Source organism: Conger conger, chromosome 12, assembly GCF_963514075.1.
Source record: "Conger conger chromosome 12, fConCon1.1, whole genome shotgun sequence".
NCBI lineage: Eukaryota > Metazoa > Chordata > Actinopteri > Anguilliformes > Congridae > Conger > Conger conger.
The window spans coordinates 38519177-38544197 of NC_083771.1; the positions used below are offsets into that span (position 1 = coordinate 38519177).

The 25021-nt window shown below is 38.7% G+C and overlaps 1 protein-coding gene across 1 annotated transcript; it reads left to right on the forward strand.

Annotated features, from left to right (window-relative positions):
• The first annotated feature begins 546 nt into the window (after positions 1-546).
• On the forward strand, positions 547-25021 carry LOC133141869 (integrin alpha-2-like). Its single transcript, XM_061262664.1, has 30 exons — positions 547-683; positions 4697-4820; positions 9780-9889; positions 10443-10534; positions 10833-10947; positions 11048-11175; positions 11655-11803; positions 13614-13764; positions 14148-14313; positions 14488-14564; positions 14657-14795; positions 15080-15225; positions 15348-15491; positions 15637-15840; positions 16380-16510; positions 17499-17662; positions 17920-18068; positions 18499-18609; positions 18720-18805; positions 19775-19916; positions 20180-20272; positions 20674-20750; positions 20833-20916; positions 21037-21139; positions 21368-21478; positions 21751-21852; positions 22046-22159; positions 22318-22407; positions 22867-22983; positions 23334-25021. Exons 1-30 carry the CDS (start codon positions 635-637, stop codon positions 23418-23420), a joined length of 3555 nt encoding a protein of 1184 aa, XP_061118648.1. The 5' UTR covers positions 547-634; the 3' UTR covers positions 23421-25021.

Consider the following 25021-nt stretch of genomic DNA (forward strand, 5'->3'; position numbering starts at 1 on the left):
CTTATGTCAATGTCCACTATACAAGGCTTTTGTGTAGCCTAGAAGAATCAAAGTACCTGGAGCTTGTACGCGTCTGTTCCTTCATTCAGACTCACTATAATGTTAAAAATGAGGTTACAACAGGATTAACTTTTAACTTTTATATTTTGTTATTGGAAGGCAATGAACAGTGTATGTTCGCGGTGTTTTGATAGTTTTAATAACTGCAGCTCGTTATTGCAGCTAAATAGCAGTGAATTCGTGCGTGCGGTGTTGAAATCCCAAGAATAAAAATATATAGTGATGTCCTTCAGAATCTGTGGATTTATTTAACAAACGTCACTGTTTAAAAACATACTTGGACTACCCCATGCCACATGGTAGGCTAGTAGTAGTAATAGGTAGTCATTGTAACCGCAGGAAATGATTCCTTTAAAGGTAATTTACACAATCTGGAATTATCTTATACTGCCTTCCTGGTTGTGTCACTAGGCTGATAAGGTAGACTACGTCACATTCCTGTCCACCCACTCGTTATGAAGTTAACAAAACTTAGCGCCCGCGGAAGTGTAGCCTACGGTCACACGGAAAGCACCAAGGTGAATTCCAGTATAGGCTATTTCACCCTCTAGGTGGCTGGTAACTTTGTGGAAATATGGGATCCGTCACAGAGAAGATTTTGGTGGCGCTGTTTATGGTCTTCAGTGAGTATTTTTTACTTGTTTAAAGCTGACTAATCCACGTTTTCTTGAAAATTAATTATACTACTGCTGTACAGTATAGCGGATACGTTTCAAATTCAAATTCGTTTCAGATTTGTATTTCACCTACGTTTACCTAAATCCACAGGTAGCCTAAGCTTGTAGCCTACAAAATGCAAGTAGGCTACTGAAAAATATCGCTGTGCGCCTATTGATACTGTAGCCTACTGCGCTGAGTTGATTATAATGCTATCTGGACATATTATTTGATTAACCATGGATTAATTTCCTGTATTTAATCCATCAAATTTTATTCATAGTTTTGGCATCATTTTACCTAGACCTTATTTTGTTACCCTCAACCATGATGCAATAAAAATATATAATGAATTGATAAATAAATAAATAAATAAATAAATAATAGATTTTTATGAGGCAGCAGTGCAAGGAGGTGCTTATCATAATTATTATATTTTGTGTGTAAGCCACGGCTACAGTATTGTAGCTCTGCAGTGTGTGATACTTTAGATATAAGTGTATAGCCATAACCAGTACAGAACAGTACTTTTTTCCAGAGTAGAGATTACAGTGAACTGGCACACCCATGGGATATACTGGAGTCTGAATGCAGCTATTGTAGAGTTACACTGAACCCAATAAGAAGGGTCACTGGAGGTGATACAGTCCTTACAGTCTACAGTATACTACTCAAACAGTATGCAAAGTATTGTAAATTGTAAAACACCCAAAAAAAAAGGTTATTCTCCAGTGACAGTACTAGTCAGGACTGAATATGCCTTGAAAGTAAACATTATTTTCAAAGTATTATATTTTCCTTTAGTCCAAGATAATGCATCTGGGATTAGCATGAACTAGTCACTGAACACTGAAATGGAAATACCTGTATCACCAGAGATTTGTCATTACAGCATTTACTTGGCATGGATTTGTTGAATTTCATTTCAGTCCATTTCATTTTATTATCCTAAACTTCAGTATGCTTTGGCTGACTTTTCCTGACAACAAGACATTTGGAAGAGCCTGTCTTTGTGGCAGTTTGCACATAAGTGAGTGCAATTGTATCTCTGCTGAGGAATTCCAGTGGAATTGTAGCAACTGTCACTGAACCATGGGGTCTAGGCCACTCTGCTTAAACCCCCTCATGCCCCGTCAGTGCGTTTCCTTGTTGTTTCCATGGAGACGGGGATTCCAGAGAGGGCTGGCACTGGGACTAACAAAGAAGACTTTTAAATGAACATGACAATACTCACCAGCTGAGACAGAGAAACGTTCAGCTTTGGCCCTCTCTCCCTGCTGATTCTGTCACAGTGTAATTCCAGCCGGATGCCTGCTTTGTGCTTGTAAGCTGGATAAACCCTTAATACGTAGCTCTGTGTCATACAAACCATTTTGGGTGGATAGAGTGCACTGGACTACTTTGTGTTCAGTACCCACTGGAGCGGACTGGCAGTTAAAACAGCCAGCATATTGGCGTTGCTCTTGAACTGTGCTTGTTTCTCAGTGCCTGTATTTTAAGTGTCAGTAATCTTACCCTTAATCTTTCCTTGTAACTAAAGAATATATTCCAACATGTAAAAAATATATATTTATGACAATGTTATATGAGGAACCAATATTGTTTTTATGTTTATTTTTTTTAGATATTTACAAATTGATTAAATGATTAACTAAACTATGTGACTAAAATTTATATACCAGCAGAATGTCCCTGTGCCTTGGTAAAATCCATTAAAACCCATTTTTCTTTGATGTATCCAATGTGGACCCTAGTCCTCTGACCAGGTTTAAAAGGCGTTATCACTGTATTGTCAGTATAAGCATGTGTTATATGTGTGGGTGTAAACTACACTCATCGATCACTTTATTAGGTGTTCATTAGACTTATTTTTTTAGACTTTAGACTTTTTAGACTACTGCTGTAGCCTATCCACTTAGATTATGATGAACCTAGAGTTACGATGCATTGTGTGTTCAGAGATGCTCTTCTGCATACCACTGTTGTAATGTGTGGTTATTTGCGTTACTGTCACCTTCCTGTCAACTTTGACCAGTCTGGACCAACTCTGACGTCTCTCATTAACAAGGCGTTTCTGTCTGCAGAACTGCCTCTCACTGGATTTTTTTTTGTTGCAAACTCTAGAGACTATTGTGTGTGAAAATCCCAGAAGACCAGCAGTTTCTGAGATTCTCAAACCACCAACAATCATTCCACAGTCAAAGTCACTTAGATCACATTTTTTCCCCATTCTGATGGCTGATGTGATCAACTGAAGCTCCTATCCAATCAAGTATCTACATGATTGTATGCATTGCACTGCTGCCACACAATTGACTGATTAGATAATCACATTAATAAGTAGGTGTAATAAAATAAAAATGTTCCTAATAAAGGGCTCAGTGAGTGTATATCCGCTTGGCACATTGCACCCCAGGGATTCATTCAGTGGTGAAAACAGTGGCAAAATTCACTCTATAATCTATGCTTTTTTTGTGTACTGCATTGAATCGACAGCATAGACAGATATTATTGTTGTGTTGTTCACTGCAGGCACTGGTTCACTAGGTTTTTTAGCATAGTGAATCAGCAAGTACCCTGTAAAGAATACATTTCAGGACTGATTAACCCACAATTCATCTCTCTGAGTCAAGACCGTTCACACTTTTTGTTGCTAGTGATCTCAAAGTCTCACAGTGGATGAAGCAGCAAGGCTTCACTTTGGCAAGAAGTTGCAGTATTGGCTTTGGTACTCTTTTTTACTGATGAACTACTGAAGTGCAAGAATCCAAATTAACCTGCTGAGACATGTTATGTTATACAACTCATATATCCTGTGCTTTTGTGATGCACCAAGACTCAGCTAGCTACTTGTCTTGTTGAGAGAGGAACAGCAATAACGTGTGTGAACTGGTATGTGTTTTGTACATAAATAAATGCCAGTTTAGTATTCAATTATTGAGCATTATTGCTAACCATATTTGTCTATTTGTTCTGTGTTTTGACAACCTATTATCATATTTGTTCTTATTGAGATAAGCCAGCCAATAATAAGAGAAATCAATTATTTGAACATCCCTTAGCTGCAAACTGTTAAGAAATTCAAAGATCTTGGGTTAAAAAATTACTTATTATATCTGTGATATACTGAATTAGAGCAGGGGTGCACAGCAAGGGCCGATCCGCTTCAGGATTTTGTGCCAACTTCTGCTCTTAATTATTTAATTAGCCAAATAATATTTTGATCAGACATTTGTACATGCATCAGCTACAGCTGCGGGCTGCAAGTGTATCCTAAAGATTTTACCGTGCTCAAGTACAGGAGTGAACCAACATCATTTCTAGAGCTGTCAGAAAAATAAATAAAGATAATTGGTTGGAACAAAAACCAGCTCCGAGACCGGAGTTGTGCACCCCTGAATTAGAGTATCGGTAAATTATCTTGACTGATGCTCTTTTTCTTGGTTGAACACAGCTGTGAAGGTTTTATTGCATTGCTTTAGATCACTGAGTAAAGTCCAGTGGGAAAGTCTGTTTTATCTGAGGAAAACATACCCCAGCCCACTTAGCAAACTTCATTCATGTTGGCTTTAAGACTGTATGTATGCACACACAGGAGGCCTGCGAACACAAAAATGACTGAGTCATAGTGCATAGTTTCTCTCTGCTTTAACTAGGACTGTAGTAAGTCTTGGAGGTTCTGCTCATCAAGATATTGATAGGTGTCCCCTGTTGTATTTTATTCTACAAAAATAGACTTTCTCAAAACATCTCTGGAGTGCCAAAATACTTCTGTAGAAATATCATTGTACTGGCATGCTTTGGCTGCAATCTTATGCATGTACCCGTATCTAGTTCTAACTTGTTCTGATTGCTCATTGCTGATATTCCTGTCTCTACGTTACCCCTTTTGGATCAGATTTTTAAGGCACAGAAGTTATTTTCATAGGATTTGCCCCAACCTGCCATGACACAGTATAACATATTCTTTATTTTACAGGTTGCGGCATCGCCTGTTCACACTCTTTTAATGTTGGAACATCGGGAGCAAAAGTATTCGCTGGTCCAATTACTGAAGAATTTGGATACATTGTGCAACAGTTCACTAATTATCAAGGCAAATGGTAAGATGGGTTTGACCCCACATGCAGTGTACATGTAGTTATGTGTTTGCTTTGTGGAAATCATGGTCTATAGCTCAGCACACAAATCTCTTCAGCACTGTCTCGATCCCACATACTCCTATTCCATATCACGCAAATCAAGTCATTTCCGTAAGCTTTTATTTACATAATACAAGTTTCTTGGATAACAGCAACTTGTTGCAGTGAAAATATTTTCAAAATATATTTTCTTAAATTTTAATTGATTGTTATGTTAAGTGAAATACTGTATAGAGCTCAGAGAAGCCAATATTGTCCTTGTTTGATGACGCAGGTTCTCAGGAGGTTAAAGCCATTTTGTATTCCTAGACATTGTGTAAACTGTACAAGAGTAACCCTCTGAGGAACATAGCCAAACCCTATGGACAGCAGTGGTCTGTTTGTTTGTTTGTTTGTTTTTCGTCTCAGGACAGTTGCATGTAGTTTTAGTTTGAAATCCCTTTCAGTAAAAAGTAACAAGAACATGAACTCTGGCGACACACAATAACATGATAAAATATGAAGCTAAACAAGGTGGAGCAGGATGTTCTGATGCTCTGCTTTCTGAATTAAAATACAACCTCCTGACTGCCACAGTATTGTCACACCATGCCTATATTGGGTTTGGGGGTGGAGGGGGTTCAAATATCCTATCATTCCTTTCAGGATCATAGGTACATGCATACATACAGTATTTGTTAATAAACCAAAGAAATGTAAGTCATGCTTATGAAGTTCCACTTATATTTTCTCGGATGAAGGAACTATAAATTAACTGAATTAACCTAAGCTAAACAGGGCAAGGCACAGCACTGGTTTGAAGGTGCCCAGCAGTGGCATGCATCCATTTCAGAGGTCCAAGTGACCCAGCTATGTGGGATCACTCAAACTACGGCATTGCTGTGGTGACAGTGCTGGCGACAGTGCGGGTTCTGCAGTGCTCTGCTGTCTCAAAGCAAATCAGGAGATTGCAGATTACTGGCCTCCTGTGTCCTGTAATTCACTTTGTTTTCAGGTGCTCTCTGAGGAGGTGCCTTTTCCCTATCTCAAGAGAAATACTAGAAATAAACACAAACATGTTAAGTTAATCTAGGCATGTAGTAAAAGAGCACATTAGAAGGGTGTAATTACAAAGAGATGGAAAGAATATGTGTTTTACAGGAACTTCAAAGAGCTTGACCTTGATCCACCCCTTAACCTGAGTCATCAAGTTAGACATTACAATGAGAAGGGAATGTTTCTCAATCAAGACACTACACAGCTACTTGCGCAATCCCTTATCTGGACGATCGTAATGCTGTATGCTGGCAGGCCTACTGCCCTAAGTCATCTGGCCCCTGCAACTGGCCCAGAACGCTGCTATTCGCCTGGTCTTCAGCCTGCCTAAATTCACCAATGCCGGCTTCCGATGACTCACACTGACCTACAGTACCAAGCTGTGAATGGTGCTGCCCCTTCCTGCAGACACTCCCAGCAGACCTCTGAATTCAGTCCGGCCCTCTTTGAGCACCTGGCCCCTGCTCCTCGTGGCTCCAGCTCCACCTCATCTCCAGTCAGTCAGGAAGGCAGGTCCTCTGCCACTATACCCCCAATGCATCTACTGTGATAGTGACATTTTCTTTTTCTGTTTTTTTGGGGAGGGCTGACACTGAAGTCAAAATAATGTAGGAATTGATTCATAAAGCAGTCTGTGCAGTATTGATTTAGTGATACACTGTGATATGGGACATTTAAATTGGGCATTTACAGATGTTTACAAAGTCTGGCACTGATGTTTGCCGTGGCTGTTCTGTGCGGACACTGCTTGACCTGCTTGATGCTACTGTTAGGCTGAGGAGCTGTTTTGGTATCTCAGGGACTGGGCTTCATTGTAATCAGGAAGTTCTCGGTGACTATGTTTCCTCCATGGCAGCTACTTCCTTTGGGGTACCGCAGGGGTTGACGCAATTTCGATCAGCACACTAATAAGCCCAGTCATTTTTACCATCTTAGAAACATTTGAAAACTAAAATTGTTCTTGTCAACTGAGAATGCTGAGAGAATAATCCATGCTTTTGTTTCATTACAGTGAGACTACTTTATTCCTCAGTCTAAACCAAAAGTCACCTTCAGACCATACAGAATCTGCCTTTAACAAGAACAAATGCCTCATATCGCCCCAGTGCTGGTCTTCCTACATTGGCTGCCGGATGCATTTTAGAATAGCATTTTGTAATAAAGTGTACTGTATACTGTACATACACTATAAGGCATCACATGAGCTGGCACTGCTTTATATTGCTCAGTTGCTGGTCCCATATACACCTTGCATTTGCTCTTGGCTGTCTTTGCCCCTAGACTCTCCTCTTATATTAGATTCCCTAAATCAGTTTCCGCTTTTAAACCTAATCTTAAAACCTATTTGTGCAAGCATTGTCCCAAATGCATGATTTTTTTGTATAGACTGTTCATTTTTTTAGATTTGTACTTTTAATATCTACAAGCATTTTTGTACTCTGAATACTACTTATGATTTATATTATTATCATTAATAGTATTAGTAGTGGTAGTATTAGTATTAGTATTATTAGTGTGCATTAGATACATATTTTCTTTATTTCATCTCCAAGGCCTCCAAGATAGAAGTGGTCCGTGATTTTTGTTATGTTTGTACAGCATGTTTAAAGATGACTGTTACAGCCAGTGAATATGATTTCCTGTGTGGGTTTTTCTCGTCATGCTTGGCACACATATGCAAATATATGCTTGGCACACATGCGCACAGTGAGCTTTCTTTCTTGTGTCAGATACAGTGGAGTGAATGGACCTGTGAGCAACCGAGTACACTACTCTTGAATTACACACTAGCTGGTTTGTGCCTTGCATGGCAGCCATTTGCCATTGGTGTGTATGAATGGGTGTATGAGAAGCATCAATTGTACAGCGCTTTGGATAAGGGCACTATATAAATGCCAACCATTTACCATTTCACTAGTTAAATCCATGTCCACTGCAGTTTCAAAAAATGTAAATGACAAAACATGTAAACGTAAAAGTTTCAGCCAGCTGTTCAAACCATGCAAATAAAATGTGGTTTTTACATTTACATTTTAGTCATTTAGCAGACGCTTTTAATCCAAAGCGATTTACAAGTGCATAGGTTCTTCCACAAGTTAAAGCGACACATCCATAACTAGTAAAAGTAGTTTTTAAACCAAATCATTTAATTGTAATTAAAGTGCAATATATTTGTACAACATTCTGTGAACAAAGCAAATTCAGTAACAAAGTCTGTAAAGTATTTTAAAATAGTTCTATATATAAATAATCTATTGCCATAAATGCTCATGCTCTTTTGAATGACATTATTGGTTCTGAACTAGGAAGTGCATAACTTCAACAGCCATCAAGCAAAAGCTGCTAATTGCTGATAACTGTCTTCTTCCTGTCTTCCTGTCTGAGAATGTGCACTGTATTTTATCATATCAATAGAAGCAGATAATATTCTATTCTATTATATGATTTTGTAGTGCAACAATGAATGTAATTGTTTTTTGCATGGGCACTATGTATACTTTCATCACAATAGTTTATTCATATTTAGTCTCATGTTGCAATTTCAATGCACAATGTTTTATCAGTCTTCACTTTTTGTCTACCTGCAGCATAAAATGTGTATGGAACAGGCACAGCCTCATTGCAGTGTCCACCTTGTTATTACAGTTCCAGATAGGCATGAGTCACTTTTGTTGTGGATAATTTAAGTGTGCCATTGAGCAGTGCTTCCACACAAACCCCCAGTCTCATGATTGTGAAATGTCTTTTTGTTGTATATCTTCTTTTTAAACAGGATGTTGGGTGAGCATTTCTCATCAGTGTTTCAACCGTTGTGAAATGATTGTGGACATTATGTTACTCATGCTTCACGTCTAGCCAGCACTGACACACGCACACTGGCAGATTCCCAAACTAGATTTGGTCATCGTGTTGTAAGCCACCTACACAAAGATCCACCTTTATATGGCTTAACATAGATTTTTTACCCTGAGGTTTCTGAGTGGGGAGATACACTAAATGCATTTAACTTCAGATGATTTGGACATTATCCCAGAAGGCTAGGAGACCATCCAGGTGCTTTTAATGATGAGCATGGATGCTTATTTTGGTTATCTGTTGTTTCCGCCTTGCTACTCTCCTATGAATCTCATTCTCAATCTCAGTCTCCTTTTTATTATGGTGTCATGAACACTGTCCTTAGCTGAGGCTGGATGCATTGTCACTGCTGGATTGGAGATAGGCTGGCTGCCAGGCTGGCCACTCCTGGAAATATTCACCATTGTTCAAAATGTTCTCCACTATGATTTTTCATGACCTCTTCTGGAATTTCCTCTGATCATGGCATCGTGTGCTTGTAGAAACTTTGTGGTGATTACATCACTCTGATGGTAAGGGTCAATATGAGTTTGGTTTAGGTTCAACAGGGCTGGCTGCAATTAATCCTGGCTGTGTTCAATCAGCTGAATGGTATTGTCACTTAGAATTGGCTAAATGGTGGATTGAGTAGCGATGACCTTTTCACACATGTATACTCAGTTCCCTTTTGTCTAATATTAATTTCTAAAGTTCAGTGTGAGATAATAAATAGAGGAAATGATGAAGGCGTGAAATCAGGAAGGAGGCCTATTCACAAGCCTGTGCTATACATGGTTAAATATATCACTCATCATCTGAAGCCATTCTTAGAGTGCAGGAGAGTTCACACCTCTGCATCATATCACCTCATGAATACCAAATACTGAAATTAGCTCATCTCGGTTCACAGGAATTAGTAGTAATAAAAATTAAGTTAAAATATTAAGTTTGCAAGGGCACACGTGGTTCAGCTTTGCACTACTGACTGACTACTGTGATATTTTCATTGCAACTGAATTGACTTCACATCTTTGTTGTTTCTCTGCTCAGGCTCCTGGTTGGTGCTCCCTGGAGTGGCTACCCACAGAATAGGAAAGGGGATGTTTACAAGTGTGAGATCCCAGGGCACATAACCACTTGTGCAAAACTCAACTTGCAAAGTAAACTTCTACTTGTCAAAGAAAGCATACCAAATATGATGCCAGAGTTTCATCCCACACAGCAGAGAGAATGCTTTCACACACTGTATAGCATTTGGATATTATTAATGTACTCAAACTCAAGAGGCCGCTTCCAGAATTTAAAGTCCAATGATAGTTTTTCTCCTGAGGAATGTGGTGTATGATTATGGTTGCTTATTGACTATCTCAGACACTAAAACACTTCGATTTATGTGAATTGGACCAATACGTATCGAGAAATAACTGCACAACCTTCTGGTGTTCGGAAGACCGTGTTAGCTCACAATGGTCTGAACCCTGCCCGGTTCATAGTCTCTTGGTTGTGACAGCTTCCCCACCACAATATCACGGTGAAGCACTGTTACTATGTCACTGTATGGTGAAATGGATCGCATATGCGACTCACTCACACACACAATACTTTACACACACACAAAAACACAAAGCTGATTTAGTTGTTTGAAATGAATGAAAGTTAAATTTGTTCAATTAATTTCCAATTAAATAATTTTCTTTCCATTCTATATTTCAGACGCTGTCATCATCCCAACTGTGAAAAACATTGACGTCAACATGAGTATTGGTTTGACACTTACACGACCAGCCAGCAAGGACAGATTCTTGGTAAACTTGAACGCACAATAATCTGGTCTTAAAATTAAAATGGAGGAACCTATGAAAAACAATTGTGTTATGGCATGATGACCATTGATATTTTAGGTGCTTTTCGCAGAGGTGGTCAATGCAATATTAGTTTCAATAACATTTTTGTGATCCCATTGTAGGTTTCTGGGTTGTATGCCATGTTAATGACTGTTTATATCTCAATATTTTCTATAAATATCTTCTAATTTATTGAGTGCACAATAAGGGGACCTCTTTTACTTTTACTTACAATTGCTGATTGTCATCTGCACTCTAGACATGTGCACCTCTGTGGGCCCAGAAATGTGGCAGCCAATATTTCACCCGTGGAATCTGTGATGAAGTGGATCCCCTCTTCAGTCCGTTATCCCCGTTCTCTCCAGCCATTCAGAGTGAGACCCCCCATCCTACCCAGTGTTCTTCTGTAACCAACTGAAGACATTACAAAATGCTTATGCATTGCATATTTGTAATTGTACTGTACCTTTTCAGCTTGTGGGGGTCCAATGGATATTGCAATTGTTCTGGATGGGTCTAATAGCATTTGGCCATGGCCGCCAGTTGTTGCATTTCTCAAGAAATTGTTAGAGAATTTGGAAATTGGTCCAGAAAATACTCAGGTAAATGTTTTGATTACCCAGCCTTTCATTAACAGCATACACAAGAAAATCATATGAAGTCCAATAGATGTCTTGGACTTCATTCTTTGTACATCGACATCTTGTCTGGTTCGGCTTTTCTTTTTGCCATTTTGTGTTGTACCAAACCACAGATATCTTGTCAAATTGAAGTGTTTTTGGTTAATTTGATTAATTTGATCATATACAGTAGAACCACATACATTTGATTACAACATCCTTATACAGTATTTTTGTATTCTTGTAAGTTTTGCAGTAGTCTTGTATTCATTGCATAACTTTAATATTTTCAATTATTGCAATTATTCATAAACAGAAAATATTACTAGCAATGTTGTTTGCAATATAATATCCCACTGTTCTATATTCCTCCTAAATTTTTTGCATACATTTAAAAAACGATATTACTCTATAATATATGTATTATACTATATTTTGTCTTTTTTCATGTTTTCTTTCAGGTGAGTATTGTTCAGTATGCAGTTAACCCATCTTTTGAATTCAGACTGAACTCCTATAAAACCAAAGAGTCCATTGTCACTGCTGCCTCAAATATACCTCAAAGACAGGGCACTGAAACAAATACATTCCGTGCCATTGAATTTGCCAGGTATGTTCGCCATACAAATCACATATTCATCAAAAAGATAGTCGCACACACACACACACACACACGCACGCACACACACGCGCACATACACACACCCACACACACACATATATAATTATACTGAATATGATGTTTAAGTACGCACATGATTATATTATTTATGGGATTATTACAAAGTAGGAAATGATGAAAGGTATGCCACCCTCCATTCCATGTATAATTATTGAGTTGGATGCAGGATATGAACATGGAGTGTCTACGTACCACTGAAAACAGATGCATTTCTAATAGAAGGTTAGCATGAACTGCTACAGTATGCCAGGGCAAAGGTGAAAGAATGCCAAAGAATGCTTACTAGGAGTATCCTGAGGAAGCGTTAAACACAGTTTGTTGATCAATATCTCACCAAAAAGCAACTGCATGGGAAAGACCTTATGGGAAAGAGCATAAATATTGAAATAACACAAATACCAAACCATAAGAAAATGAGAAAATAAGAATTTATTCTTGCAATTAGCAACATTCAGCAAGAAACTGAAAGTACAGAACAAAATTCTCAGTGTTAAAGCCACTATAACAGATATACATTCACTGAGCACTTTATTAGGTAGACCTGTACACCAGCTTGTTAATTCAAATATTTAATCAGCCAATCATGTGGCAGCAAGTAAATGCATAAAAGTCTGCATAAAAATGCAGACATGATCAAGAGGCTCAGCTGTTTTTCAGACCAAATGTCAGAATGCAGAAGAAATGTGATCTAAGTGACTGACCATGGAATGATTGTTGGTGCCAGACAGGGTGGTTTGAATATCTCAGAAATTGCTTTACTCCTGGGATTGTCATGCACAACAGTCTATATAGTGTTTGCAGGGAATGGTGTGAAAAACAAAAAAACATCCAATGATCAGAATGCCTCATTTAATGAGAGAGGTTAGTGGAGAAGGGCCAGACTGGTCAAAGCTGACAGGAAGGTGACACTAACGCAAATAACCACACATTACAACAGTGGTATGCAGAAGAGTATATTTGCATCAAACACACAGCACATCAAACCTCTATGTGGATAGGCTACAGCAGCAGAAAACCAATAAGTCAAAAAAAAAAGTATAATAAATACCTAATAACATGCTCACTGAGTGTATGTGTAGCACTGACTATTGTGAGCTTGAACCTTGCTAGTTTGACACAGTGACGAAAACCTTATAACACACCCTCACTAGATGCTCACTTGCTCACATGCTACAATAAAGTGCCCTACCGCTACAAATGGGACTAGCTTTTTAAAGCTTTTTAATTATCTGTTTATCAAGTTATCTGATATAATTACCTGTATATAGTGTGGGGAAACTGGAAGTTTGAGCAATTAAATTTCATTGAACTGCAGAGCTTCAGAGATAAAGTCACTGAGAGATAAGACCACAATACCGCCAACTAGTGGTGGTCCTTTCTACAGGTTTATGGGTTGGACACTTTTGTCAAGCAGCCTACATTTCTAAAATCAAAACTGTATGCTACAATTCTGATTTCAATTTATAATGCTCCTGCACTATGGGGGTCAGCCTGTAGTGTAGTACATGACTGGGTCCCATAAGGGTGGTGGTCTGGTGTAGCCACGCTAAGATCCGCACAGCTTTTTGGCACCTTGAGCAAGGCCCTTTACTCCACATTGCTCCAGGGGGATTGTCTCCTGCTTAGTCTAATCAACTGTAAGGAAAAAAAGCATCACCCAAATAGCATGCAATGTAATGCAATGCACTCTTCAGCTTGGTGTGACAGGAAGTAATACTGCTGTAAATCTTGTTTTAAGGGAGCAAGCTTTCTTGCCACAAAACGGAGGCCGTCCTGGGGCAAGTAAAGTGATGGTGGTCGTGACGGACGGAGAGTCTCACGATAAGAGCATGAGGGACAGTGTCATCAGGAAGTGTAAGGAAGCCCAGATCACACGCTTCGGCATCGCTGTGAGTGTGGAGCGGCTGAGCAGATCCCTGCCTTTAACATGCTTTGTATATCACAAAAAGATGTTTTAATGTAGATTGTGGGTCTTCTATTGTTCGAAAGCGCTTCAATTAGGTACACGCTTATTATTTGTGTCCCAGAATATTCATAGGTCACAATGGTAACATCAATGATGAATGGTGGTTGTGATGCAACAACCAATTGTGATTTATTCATCAAAAGCTTGCTCAGTACTAAACATGTTGTGGTAAACTCAGAAATAGTGTTTGCACTTTTCAAGTAAGAATAATGTTTTACTTTGTCTTTTATTTGCTTTTTGGATCAATAATGCATCAGTCCTTTCATTATCATTAAAACACCATGTATTTATTATTGGTATTCCTAGGTGCTTGGTTACTATTTAAGAAATGACTTGGACACTAGAAACCTCATTGCGGAAATCAAGTCAATTGCCAGTACCCCAGCAGACAAGTACTTTTTCAATGTGTCAGCTGAAGCTGCTCTTCTGGAGATCGCAGGAACACTTGGGGACAGAATCTTCAACATAGAAGGTACATTCTGTTGTAAAATAATGTTTCTTTCTTACCAGAGTTTGCATACTGTTCCCAGTAAATTATTTACATATATATATATATATATATATATATATATATATATATAACGCGACCATAATATAGATTAATCACCCAAGACTGAATAGCGCTCATCATGGTCTTTTCTGGTAGGAACTGGGAAAGGAGGAGAGAATTTCCAAATGGAGATGTCCCAAGTGGGATTTAGTGCTCATTATTCCAGTAAAGAGGTATGCATCATCCCATAAGTTATAATGACGTATTGAGTTTGAAAGTATTAAATGATTTAACCTCCAGTCCTTTCCCCCTTACATACCCATAGGATGTCATGATGTTAGGTGCTGTCGGAGCATATGCCTGGAGTGGTACTGTGGTCCACCAAACTGCCAAGAAAACAGACATTTTCCCCCCAAATGCCTTTGAGAAAATCTTGGAAGACAGAAACCACAGTTCTTTATTGGGTAATATAATTGAATTGTTATTAAATATCAGTTAATTCATGAGTCAAATAGGTGTTTTTTGGCTTACTTAATTTTTCTAATTTTAGTATCAGGATGCATTTCAATCTCAATGTTGTATTATAGAATGAAAGTCGACTGCTGAAAACATGCATGGATTGTATTCTACCCTCTTAGTAAATGTGCTTTTGTTTTGAGTACCTGCACAATTCAAAGACAGGACATGGTATTGTCAGAAATGCCCTAGACCACAATATCACAGATGTATACTTCCTGTATTTGTGCAGGCTACTCTGTGACAACACTGTCTGATGGAAACAGAGAATACTATGTTGCTGGTGCACCTCGTTCCAATCACACTGGTCAAGTCATCGTGTATACCATCAATACCCAGGGGCAGCCTACAGTCATAGATTCACAAAGAGGAGAGCAGGTAGGTTTTTTGTAAACATGCTAACAAATACATGCTAACAAATACTTCAAACATAGAGTTAAATATCTTGTTGGTTATTCAGTTGTTTTTGTTTTGTCTCCTTTTGTCTCTTGTGATCCTAGATTGGTTCCTATTTCGGCAGTGTATTGTGCCCCCTGGATGTGGATAAAGACAATGTAGCTGATGTACTGTTAGTCGGTGCTCCGATGTTTATGAGCGAATCCAATAAGGAGTGCGGAAAGGTGCACATCTTCTCAGTCACAAAGGTGAAGCACACGCACCGTGCCAAATGTGTTTCACCAAGAGCAATTCAGGAGCTGAAGACTTGGCAGAAAACATTGTTGATATTAGAATGGTAAACACATCTATTGAGTTTATTTTAACCAATACAGTGTTATCTGTCTATTTCAGGGCATTTTGAGTGACCAAGGCTTTCTTAATGGGTCATTTTCTTCAGAGAATGCTCGTTTTGGTATGGCTATTTCTGAGGCTCCTGATCTCAATCTTGATGGCTTTAATGATGTAGTGGTTGGAGCCCCACTGGAGGATGACAACAAGGGCGTTGTTTACATTTACAATGGAGAAGGGAAGACTATCAGAAAGAAGTACTCTCAGGTAAGACTGAAATAATTGATTTTATGTGAAAAACATGCATATACACTATGGTTCTTTGGCTTGCCTCCCCAGAGGAACCAGTTCTTTCTGTAACCATCTATCATAGGTGTGAATTGTGAAAGCTCCCAGACAACCGTTGAACTAGATAGGAATCCAAAGTTTCCTTTTGGAACCAGAGAGTACAGGATTGTAACAACTCAATGCTGCTGTATTTTTCAAAACGGTTAGTTCTAATGAAAAAAAAAATGCGGCCAAGGCATAGCCCAGGAAGAATCTGTATTCTTTTTTGACAGTCATGGTTGCATGATTTAAAATCAAAATGTTATAGTACTCCCAGTTTGCCCTTTTAGAACTTTTTAGAGGTTTTTTTTACTTTCAATGCTAGCATTTTCATTAATTCACTTCAATCTGGGTTTATTTATGACAGTTCTCTGTACTGTTATGCAGTTTGCTGCACAGTTTGGAACAACTGCACTTTTATTTGCATTTTCTGCTACTGACCACTAAATTATGGTGAATTTCTTCTGATTGCTTTCTAGAAAATTCTGGGATCTGAATTAGATCCTAAATTGCGGTATTTTGGAAGATCTCTAGATGTTTATGGTGATTTGAATGATGATACAATTCCAGATGTTTCTGTTGGAGCCTATGGCAATGTGATCCAGCTCTGGTGAGTCATTTTTAATGGGATGCAATAGTTTATACAAGGCTTAGTGCCACACAGGTATCCTATGTGCTAAGTATGGACTGCTATATGATGCGAAATGTACTATAACACAGTATTTAAACCATTCTGTGGATGGAAGCATTTCCTTTTCACTGACTGTCAGAGGCTATGCAGAACTACTAGAAGTATATATTAGGGCTGATATTCTGTGTAAAAATGAGAAGAACCAGTATGTTTAAATACAGTCTTTAACATGTACATATCATTATCAATATAAACCTAAGCATGCTGTATATACTGTATATTGTATTAATAATTCCATATTCATTCCAGCATATTTGCACTGTGCACCATTGACCATTGTCTTTTTTTACAATCTTTAGAAGTTTATGCTTTTCTATTATATATATATATATATAATATATATATTATCTTCACATAGTAGTTAGATGTTTAGGCTTACCTTGATTAGCTTTGCTGTCCCTGTTTTTAGCTGTATGTCTATTTTGTGTACATTGAGAGTAAAAACCGGAGTCAAATTCTTTGCACGTGTACATATACTTGGACAATAAAGCTGATTCTGATTATGATTCTGATGTGCATGATGCATCTATGTGGCGAGGTGGCTCAGGCAGTAAGAGCAGTCGTCTGGCAGTCGGAGGGTTGCCGGTTCAATCCCCCGCCCGGGCTGTGTTGAAGTGTCCCTGAGCAAGACACCTAACCCCAAATGCTCCTGACTAGCTGGTTGGTGCCTTCCATGGCAGCCAATCGCTGTTGGTGTGTGAGTGTGCATATGAATGGGTGAATGAGAAGCATCAATTGTACAGGGCTTTGGATAAAGGTGATATATAAATGCCAACCATTTACCATCTCTGTATATCTGAATGTCGTACAGTTATATGGACTGCTGCATTCCATTATAACCAGATCAATACCAAGAGTTTGCCTGGTGCAAGGTGTACACTCACCACATTATGGTCTTTGGTTTCAGGTCAAGAGGGCTAGCGACTGTGAAGACAACAGCTACCTTCTCACCCAATAAAATAAGCATTCTCAGTAAACCCTGCAGTGTCAATGGCAAGATGGTCTTCTGTTTCAAAGCCAACATCTGCTTTAGTGCATCTTTTAAGCCAATAGGATCAGTAGGACCTGTAGGTAGGAGTATCTTTTCTAACACTGTCACCCTACTGATTATGTAATCTATGTGGTAGCTCACATTTAATGTGATTAAATTAAAAAACAATCCCCCATATTTCTTAAAATGATTTTTTGTTTGTTAAACACTCTTACTAATAGTGCAGTTAGTCCTGATGAGAACTTAACAATTAAGTCTCGTCCAAAAAGCGGTTGGCAGCATTCTGTGTATTAGAAAATAATTCCTCTTCCTGTTTTCCTCCCATCACCTGTGGCAGCAATTACCTACAAACTCACTCTGGATGCAGATCTGCAGTCATCTCGTGTCAGCTCAAGGGGCCTGTTCACTAGCAACAATGAACGACATCTGCAGAATGATGTCACAGTTGATGCTCAGACCTGTGTAGAACATGATGTTTATGTTCAGGTCAGTGGAAAATGATCACTTTCCATGCAAGTGTATGGTCAAACAGCCTCACCTGAATCAATAATTCAGACAGAGTAAAAAGAAAAATTAGTTTGAAGTAGATCACCTCTCATAGAACTACCATTACAACCTATTAGAAACACATTGTCAATCTCAATACATCTGAGAATGCAAACTGGGAGTTTCCATTAACTTGAAAGTTGTTTATTGTATTGTCATAATTTCGTACTTTCTTGTGATATGCTATTATCTGCTAAAAGGTCATCTTTAATATTGGAACAGACCTCAAGAGACAAATCAGATATATAAACATACCTGCATACAAGTTTTGCTGTCATCTCCTTGAGCATGGTATTAAGTTGAATTGGTTCTGTAAAAATATCCAGCAATATCAGATATTCCTAATGGTTGGCTGCTGTTATTTTAACAGGAAGCCCCGGACTTTATGAACTCCATTGGTCTACGAGTGGACATTGACCTGCAGAACCCTGATGCTAACCCTGTACTAGATGTGTTCAGTCCAAGTGCCTGGAATTTCTTTGTGAGTTTCAAAAACACTATAATCTCTATTTATATGTGTTCTGTGCATTTATCATTTAGTTGTCTAGGAAAGAATCACTCCATAGTAACATTTTGTTCTTATATTGGCAGATTCCTTTCTCAAAGGAATGTGGTTCTGATGATGCCTGTATAAGCAATCTGGTGTTGAAAGTCAAGAGGTCATCCAACCTCTTAAGGTGAGCTAGCTAGTTAGAACACAAAGTTCCAGTGCAAACTAAAATATATAGGTATGTCCATATAAATATGTGAAAATATACAGGTACGTTTAATAAAATATTAAAGCATCTGTAGAAACAAATTCGTCCCATTGTTTAAAAAGTTTCCATTGGCACACACTGCTTAAGAGTTGTGTGGGTCATCGCATTGTCTTATTGCAGGAGACTATTTTGGAACTTTTTAATGCCCACTTTAATAACAAAAAATACTGTTCTGGAGTTCAGGTGGAAACAGACAACAGCTAGTAAACTTGCGGTTCAGACTTAACCAACAACCATACAAGAATTGGAGTTATGTAAACTATCATGCCGTCAGTTATGGAAACAACATAAGCAACAGTGTAAGCCTTTAAAGGATTTGTATTCTTTTCAGCTTTGTTATAAATGTAACATATATATTTTTATTTTCAAATGTATGTTCTCCTTGCATTTGGTCCCAGTTCTTCGTGTGTAAACTAGGGTTTTTCTTGGCTCTAAATTGGGTTAAGGTGGAAAATGACAGTGACTGTGGTCAGTCTGGCTGTATTGCCGCTGTCAGCTTGGACCATTGTCTCCCTATATTTAGCAATTATAATGGAAAGTTCTGTACATCTTTCAAGATACCACCACAATGCATTGAGATGTAAAAACAAATAAAATTAAAAAAGAAAGAAAAATATATATTTATTGAAGCTTTACACATTGAATAGTAAGTGCCAGAATTGAGAGGAAAATATAGCCTGTCCTGTGGCATTAACACATTGTCAGTGGTCATTCTACAGGAATAGTGCAATTTGGAATTTCAATCTCTTGAGATTATATTGTACTGTTGTAATACTATATATATATACACATACTATATTTAATGTTTCATTATCCTATGTAATTATTATAATTGTATTACTAATGCTTTAATGAATTCTATTATTGTACCAAATTATTGTATTGCAGCTCAACCCCATTTTTCGTCAGCAACAACAACAGAAGAGTTTCCTTTGACATTCATGTGGAAAACAGGAAGGAGAATGCTTACAATTCCCGAATCATTTCAATATTCTCCCAAAATTTGTTCTACGCTTCTATAACCCCGCCTGTATGTGTCTGCACTTCATTTACTGACTGAAAATTTATGTAATATATTTTACCTTCTGTTCTTGATCTTGATTGATTGTTTCATTATATCATTATCCAGAATCAACATTACCGTGTTTTTAGGTTTTCATTTGGTTCTTTCAAAAGGCACTTATATAATGACAAATAATTTGGCCCCAGTCCTCAGTTATTGGACCTGCCCATTATGCTATAACTTCTCTCATTGTGACTGTGGTAAATGGATAATCCTGGCTGTCATTTTAGAGTGATGGAACTGAGGTCAAATGCATCTCTACTCAAGAAACTGGAAGACTGTCCTGTCAGCTGGGATACCCTGCTCTCACTACAAACCAACAGGTGGGTCTGACATGGCCTGCATGGCTATTTTTCACATTGTGTATATGGTAGAGCAATGTGTTTTGAGCCAAATGCAACAGATGCCAAAGAAACCTGGTCTGCCACCAACAGCAGGTATCCAGCTACACCCTAAAAGCTAGACCTAAAATGTAGCTAGAATCTACCGCTAAATACTTGTGCTCCAACATTGTTTTCATTGTAGTTGTTAAGGTGCCGGTATAAACCACAACAGAACTTGAATAAAATATAAGAGATATGGACACACACCCAATACGCGTTGAGGACACAGCGTGTGCAAACTCAAAGAAACCAAATACTTTATAAACAAAACATACTTGGAGTAGTTGACCCTGTCTTAACTAATGACCTTGGGCTAAATGTTGTGACTCTTCTTTCTATAGGTGACATTTCAAATGAACTTTGACTTCAATCTGAAGCAGTTGCAGAAAGAGGCGGAGATTCAATTTGAGGTTAAAAGGTGGGAGAAAGGTTTTTGTGGTCATATGTCATCATCCAAATGGAATGTGGCCCCAACTTCTTGCCGATTTTGTCTTTAACAGTGACAGTGATGAAGATACTCCTGAAGACAATAAAGCTGTGCTCTCATTTCCAGTTCAGTATGACTCTGAAATCGGTTTGACAAGGTATGTCCTGTTTTCTTCTAAATTAATAAAATCGGAATATAATGAAATGTTACTCAGGGTCCTTATGTCTCTTTTGTTATCCTGTTCCCTCTGCGTTTTGTGACTGGTGTTTTTCCTCAGAGAGGCCAACATTAATTTTTATGCGGTGGATGAAAGCGCCCCAGTAAAGACGACAGTGAATGACTACAATGACATTGGTCCAGAATTCAACTTCACACTGAAAGTAAGAACATTTCCAAATGTTTGCTGAAGCAGTTTTATTACATTTATATAGCGCTTTTCTAGACACTCAAAGTCTTCCAGTGATGAGAGGGAAACTCGCCTCAACCACCACCGTGAGGTGAAGAGAAAATAAACATGTTTTTGCCAATTGAATCAGGGGATGATTGATCAGGGCAGTGACATACACTCTAGCTGCTTGTAGTTAAGCTGCATATGGTTTCTCTTTCAGGTTTCCACTGGGAACTTCCCGGTTAGCCTGGTCTATCTCACAGTCTCCTTCCCAGTTTCCACCAAAGGAGGAAATCCATTGTTCTACATAGCAGGAGTCAACACGCCGTCAGTGAGTTCAGACAATGCCCCTGTACAACCTCAATCACAACTGGGACAATAGTAGAAACTGCAAACACAATGGGATAATTGTAAACCATGATGTCTTGAGAAATAGTGAGAGCATGTTGGATTTCCCTGGAAATTCCCAGGTGTGTATGTGCTATGGTACATGGTAACCTGGCTATACACAACATGGGTGGTTGCTTGCTAGCTGGCTATGAAGTTAGAATGTTGGCAGTACAACAGGAGTATGTCTCATCATCCCTTTGCTGCTTCCTTCAGGGCAGCGAAGTGAGCTGTGATGGGAGTACTGTGATAGACGCGCTGAAGATGCCCCACACAGTCTCCTTCACCAAGGAGAGCTTCAGAGGAGTAAAAAAGCTGGTGAGTGTTGGAGGCATTCCATCACAGTTCTGCCTGAACTATGTAGCATCTGAACCTTAAAGAGTTTTCAAAAAATACAACACAGTGATGTTTTATTATGAGAACCAGTTATTCATCCTGCTCTAGTTTTATTTGTGATGAGTCTGATGTGTATGAACACATGTGCATCATTTCTGTTCTGTTTGCCTGGCAGGACTGTGTGAGTGCCACATGTAAGTCTATGAAATGTGTGCTGAAGGAGATGGCAATGAAAAGTGATCACATGGTCAATGTCACCACAAGGATCTGGAATGGTACGCTGGCCTCGGTAAGTGTACAACAACATTCACTTCTGTTCAATACGATTCAAATGAAAAAGATACACAGTTCAACTGCGATTCAATAGACAGCTTACTGTACCAGCTTGAAGACATACATAGATCTTTCTTTTAAATTCAGTGTGTATTCCCCTTTCTTACTGCACAGTCAACCTTCCAGTCCATTGAGCTCACAGTAACAGCGGAAATAGAGACTTCCAGGCCTGAACTTATAGTCATCAGTCATAAGACGCTACCGGTAATAATCTGCAATTTAACATCCTCTTTGTGTATGTATGTGTGTGTGTGTGTGTGTGTGTGTATATATATGTGTGTGTGTGTGTGTGTGTGTGTGTGTGTGTGTGTGTGTGTGTGTGTGTGTGTGCGTGTGTATATATATATATATATATATAGCCATCTTAATAACTATCTAGTTAACATTCTCAGTGTACTTTGTGTAATTATCAATGTGTAGTTTTCTGTGTTGTCAGTCATTTCCCAGGGAATTAAATAGCAGAAATGCACATTACCAAAAACACAATACCCAGCATGGTATTGCTCTTGAATTTGTTGTCAAACAGAAATAATTTGCTGTCAAATTGAAAGAGGATTCTCAAAACTCAACAGAATAGCCCTGTTACAGAAATGTTTTTTCAGCAAACATTGACCTCTTGTGGACAAAAATGAATAGTAACTTTGACTCACAATTTGTCTGCAGGTAGGAATAATGATCAGCAAGTCACAGGAGACAGCGGAGGTGCCCATTGGAGTGATCGTGGGCAGTGTGATAGGAGGGCTTCTCCTATTAGCCATCACCGTTTTGCTACTCTGGAAGGTAACACTCACTCCATACTGTATTCAAACGCCATGTTGAATTCAACTGCATTATTCCTTGTAATCAGCCTTTTGCTTGAACTGAACTTATAATTCTAATATAAGTTTTTTTTGTTTTTTTCAATGTTTTCACTGACATAAATAAGAACACACATTTTTCAGGGAGATTTCAGGAATCTCATGTGACAGGACTCTCTCCTTGTCAGCACATGACATAGGCTGCAGCTGTGTGCATACCGCAGCACAGCCTGAGCGAATCTGTCTCGCTTATTAGCCATGCTTGAACTTGCAATGTCTCCGCAGTGCACTAGTCACATGTTTGCACCTAACCCGGCCTGATTTTTTTCCCAGTTTGGCTTCTTCAAGAGGAAGTACCAGCATCTGATGAAGGAGGAAGATGGGGCTGAGAATGAAGGACTGCAGGACAACGCCGCCTGAGCCCTGCCCGGTGGAGAACAGCTGCTCTGCTTTACCGCAGAGGAAAAGGAAAATGAATTTATGACCAAGCATTTGGCACTGAGCCCCCTGGAAAAGCAAAGCAGGCCCTGCACTGTTGTGTGGCTCCGAGCCGCAGACTCTGTTGACCCTCTTGCTGAGTGGACGTGATTGTTGCTTTGCGGGAAGGCAGTGGAAGGCCTGGGGCATGGGGACATAATGAATCGGACGCCTTTGACAGCCAAACTGAAAAGGCGGGAGTTTGATCAATGTTGGATAAAGCTGACTCTCAGCCTACAAAGCACAATGATAGCACTGTGTCTGCCTGAAAGCAGGACAATAATTAACTACTGTACTTTTCTCCCTGCACAGACCTGAAATATTGTTTGGCTGCTTATGCCATTCTATGACGCTTTAGCACTTTTCTCCATTTGGTATTACTGCCCCAGTTTAGCTGATGGCTATCATTTTTGTATACGGTTTTGCATTAAGCAGGTTTGTTTGCTGAGGACAGCAGGGGTGGATTTCTTTTTCATTGCAAGACATATAGGCATGCAGTCAATAAATCCAAGAAATGGTTGGTAATCCATAGACCATTCACTCACACACTGATACCTACAGGCAGTTCTGATTCTGCAATTAGCCTTACCTACATGTATTTGGACTGTGGGGGGCAACCAGAGTACCTGGAGGAACCCCACAGACATCAGGCGGGGAAACTCCATACAGAAAGGCCTCGGCCAGGATACGAAACCAGGGCCTCCTTGCTGTGAGGTGACATAGTTCTTCTTTGCACCACCATGCCACTGGTCTTATTAAATGTTTTTTTTTAAATATGACTTGAAAAGCAAACCAATTCATTATGAATAAAGGTCAACTTCATTGTTGTGCTATTCAAACTAGATACAGAATTTACAGAGCTGTAACTTGGTGTAAAATGCAAAAGCTGTTTTATAGATAGTGCCATTGGCCGTCTACAGCCCGCTTTGAAAAACAATTATTTTACATGTTAATATTTTACATTTTTATCAAATCCAAGGCCGTATAATGCAATGTAAGAGTAAGGGAAATCATTATTATTATGATTATGCCAACAGAGCAAAAGATATCAATGTCATTTGGATGCACGAAATAGCCCTCATGACAGCAGTCATTCAAGAAATGTATTTTGTGTGTTCAACTACTACCATTATGCTGGCTTACCAGGGATCAATTTAATTTCAGTAAAAGGAAATAATAGAAAAATGAATTGAAATTGAATTCACCCCCACTCTGTTGTTTACAGTGATTCTAATTAAGATGTACATACATTTTTTCTTTTTTATATCAGGATTGAACATTTAATGTTCTCCAGCAAAGGTGAGCAACATCAGTCGGTCACACTGCAATACCAGGCTGATACTATGTGGACTTTTGTGCTGACTTTTATGTATACATTTTTTTTACATTTTTCTTCCTTAAACGGGTACAATACTACTGGTTTCTTTAAAATATATTTTGATACCTATTCTTAAAATGATATCTGGACACATGTTCTTGATGGTTGAAAAGTATTTTATATTTGTCGATGATGGAGTTTTTAATAAATATTTATGTAAGGGGTA

Excerpts from the sequence above, each read along its gene's own strand:
- LOC133141869 (XM_061262664.1), top strand. The coding sequence starts at position 635 with ATGGGATCCGTCACAGAGAAGATTTTGGTGGCGCTGTTTATGGTCTTC. Across the intron at positions 11,176-11,654 it reads TTGGTCCAGAAAATACTCAG|GTGAGTATTGTTCAGTATGC; the intron begins GTAAATGTTTTG and ends GTTTTCTTTCAG. Across the intron at positions 17,663-17,919 it reads AGGATCAGTAGGACCTGTAG|CAATTACCTACAAACTCACT; the intron begins GTAGGAGTATCT and ends CACCTGTGGCAG.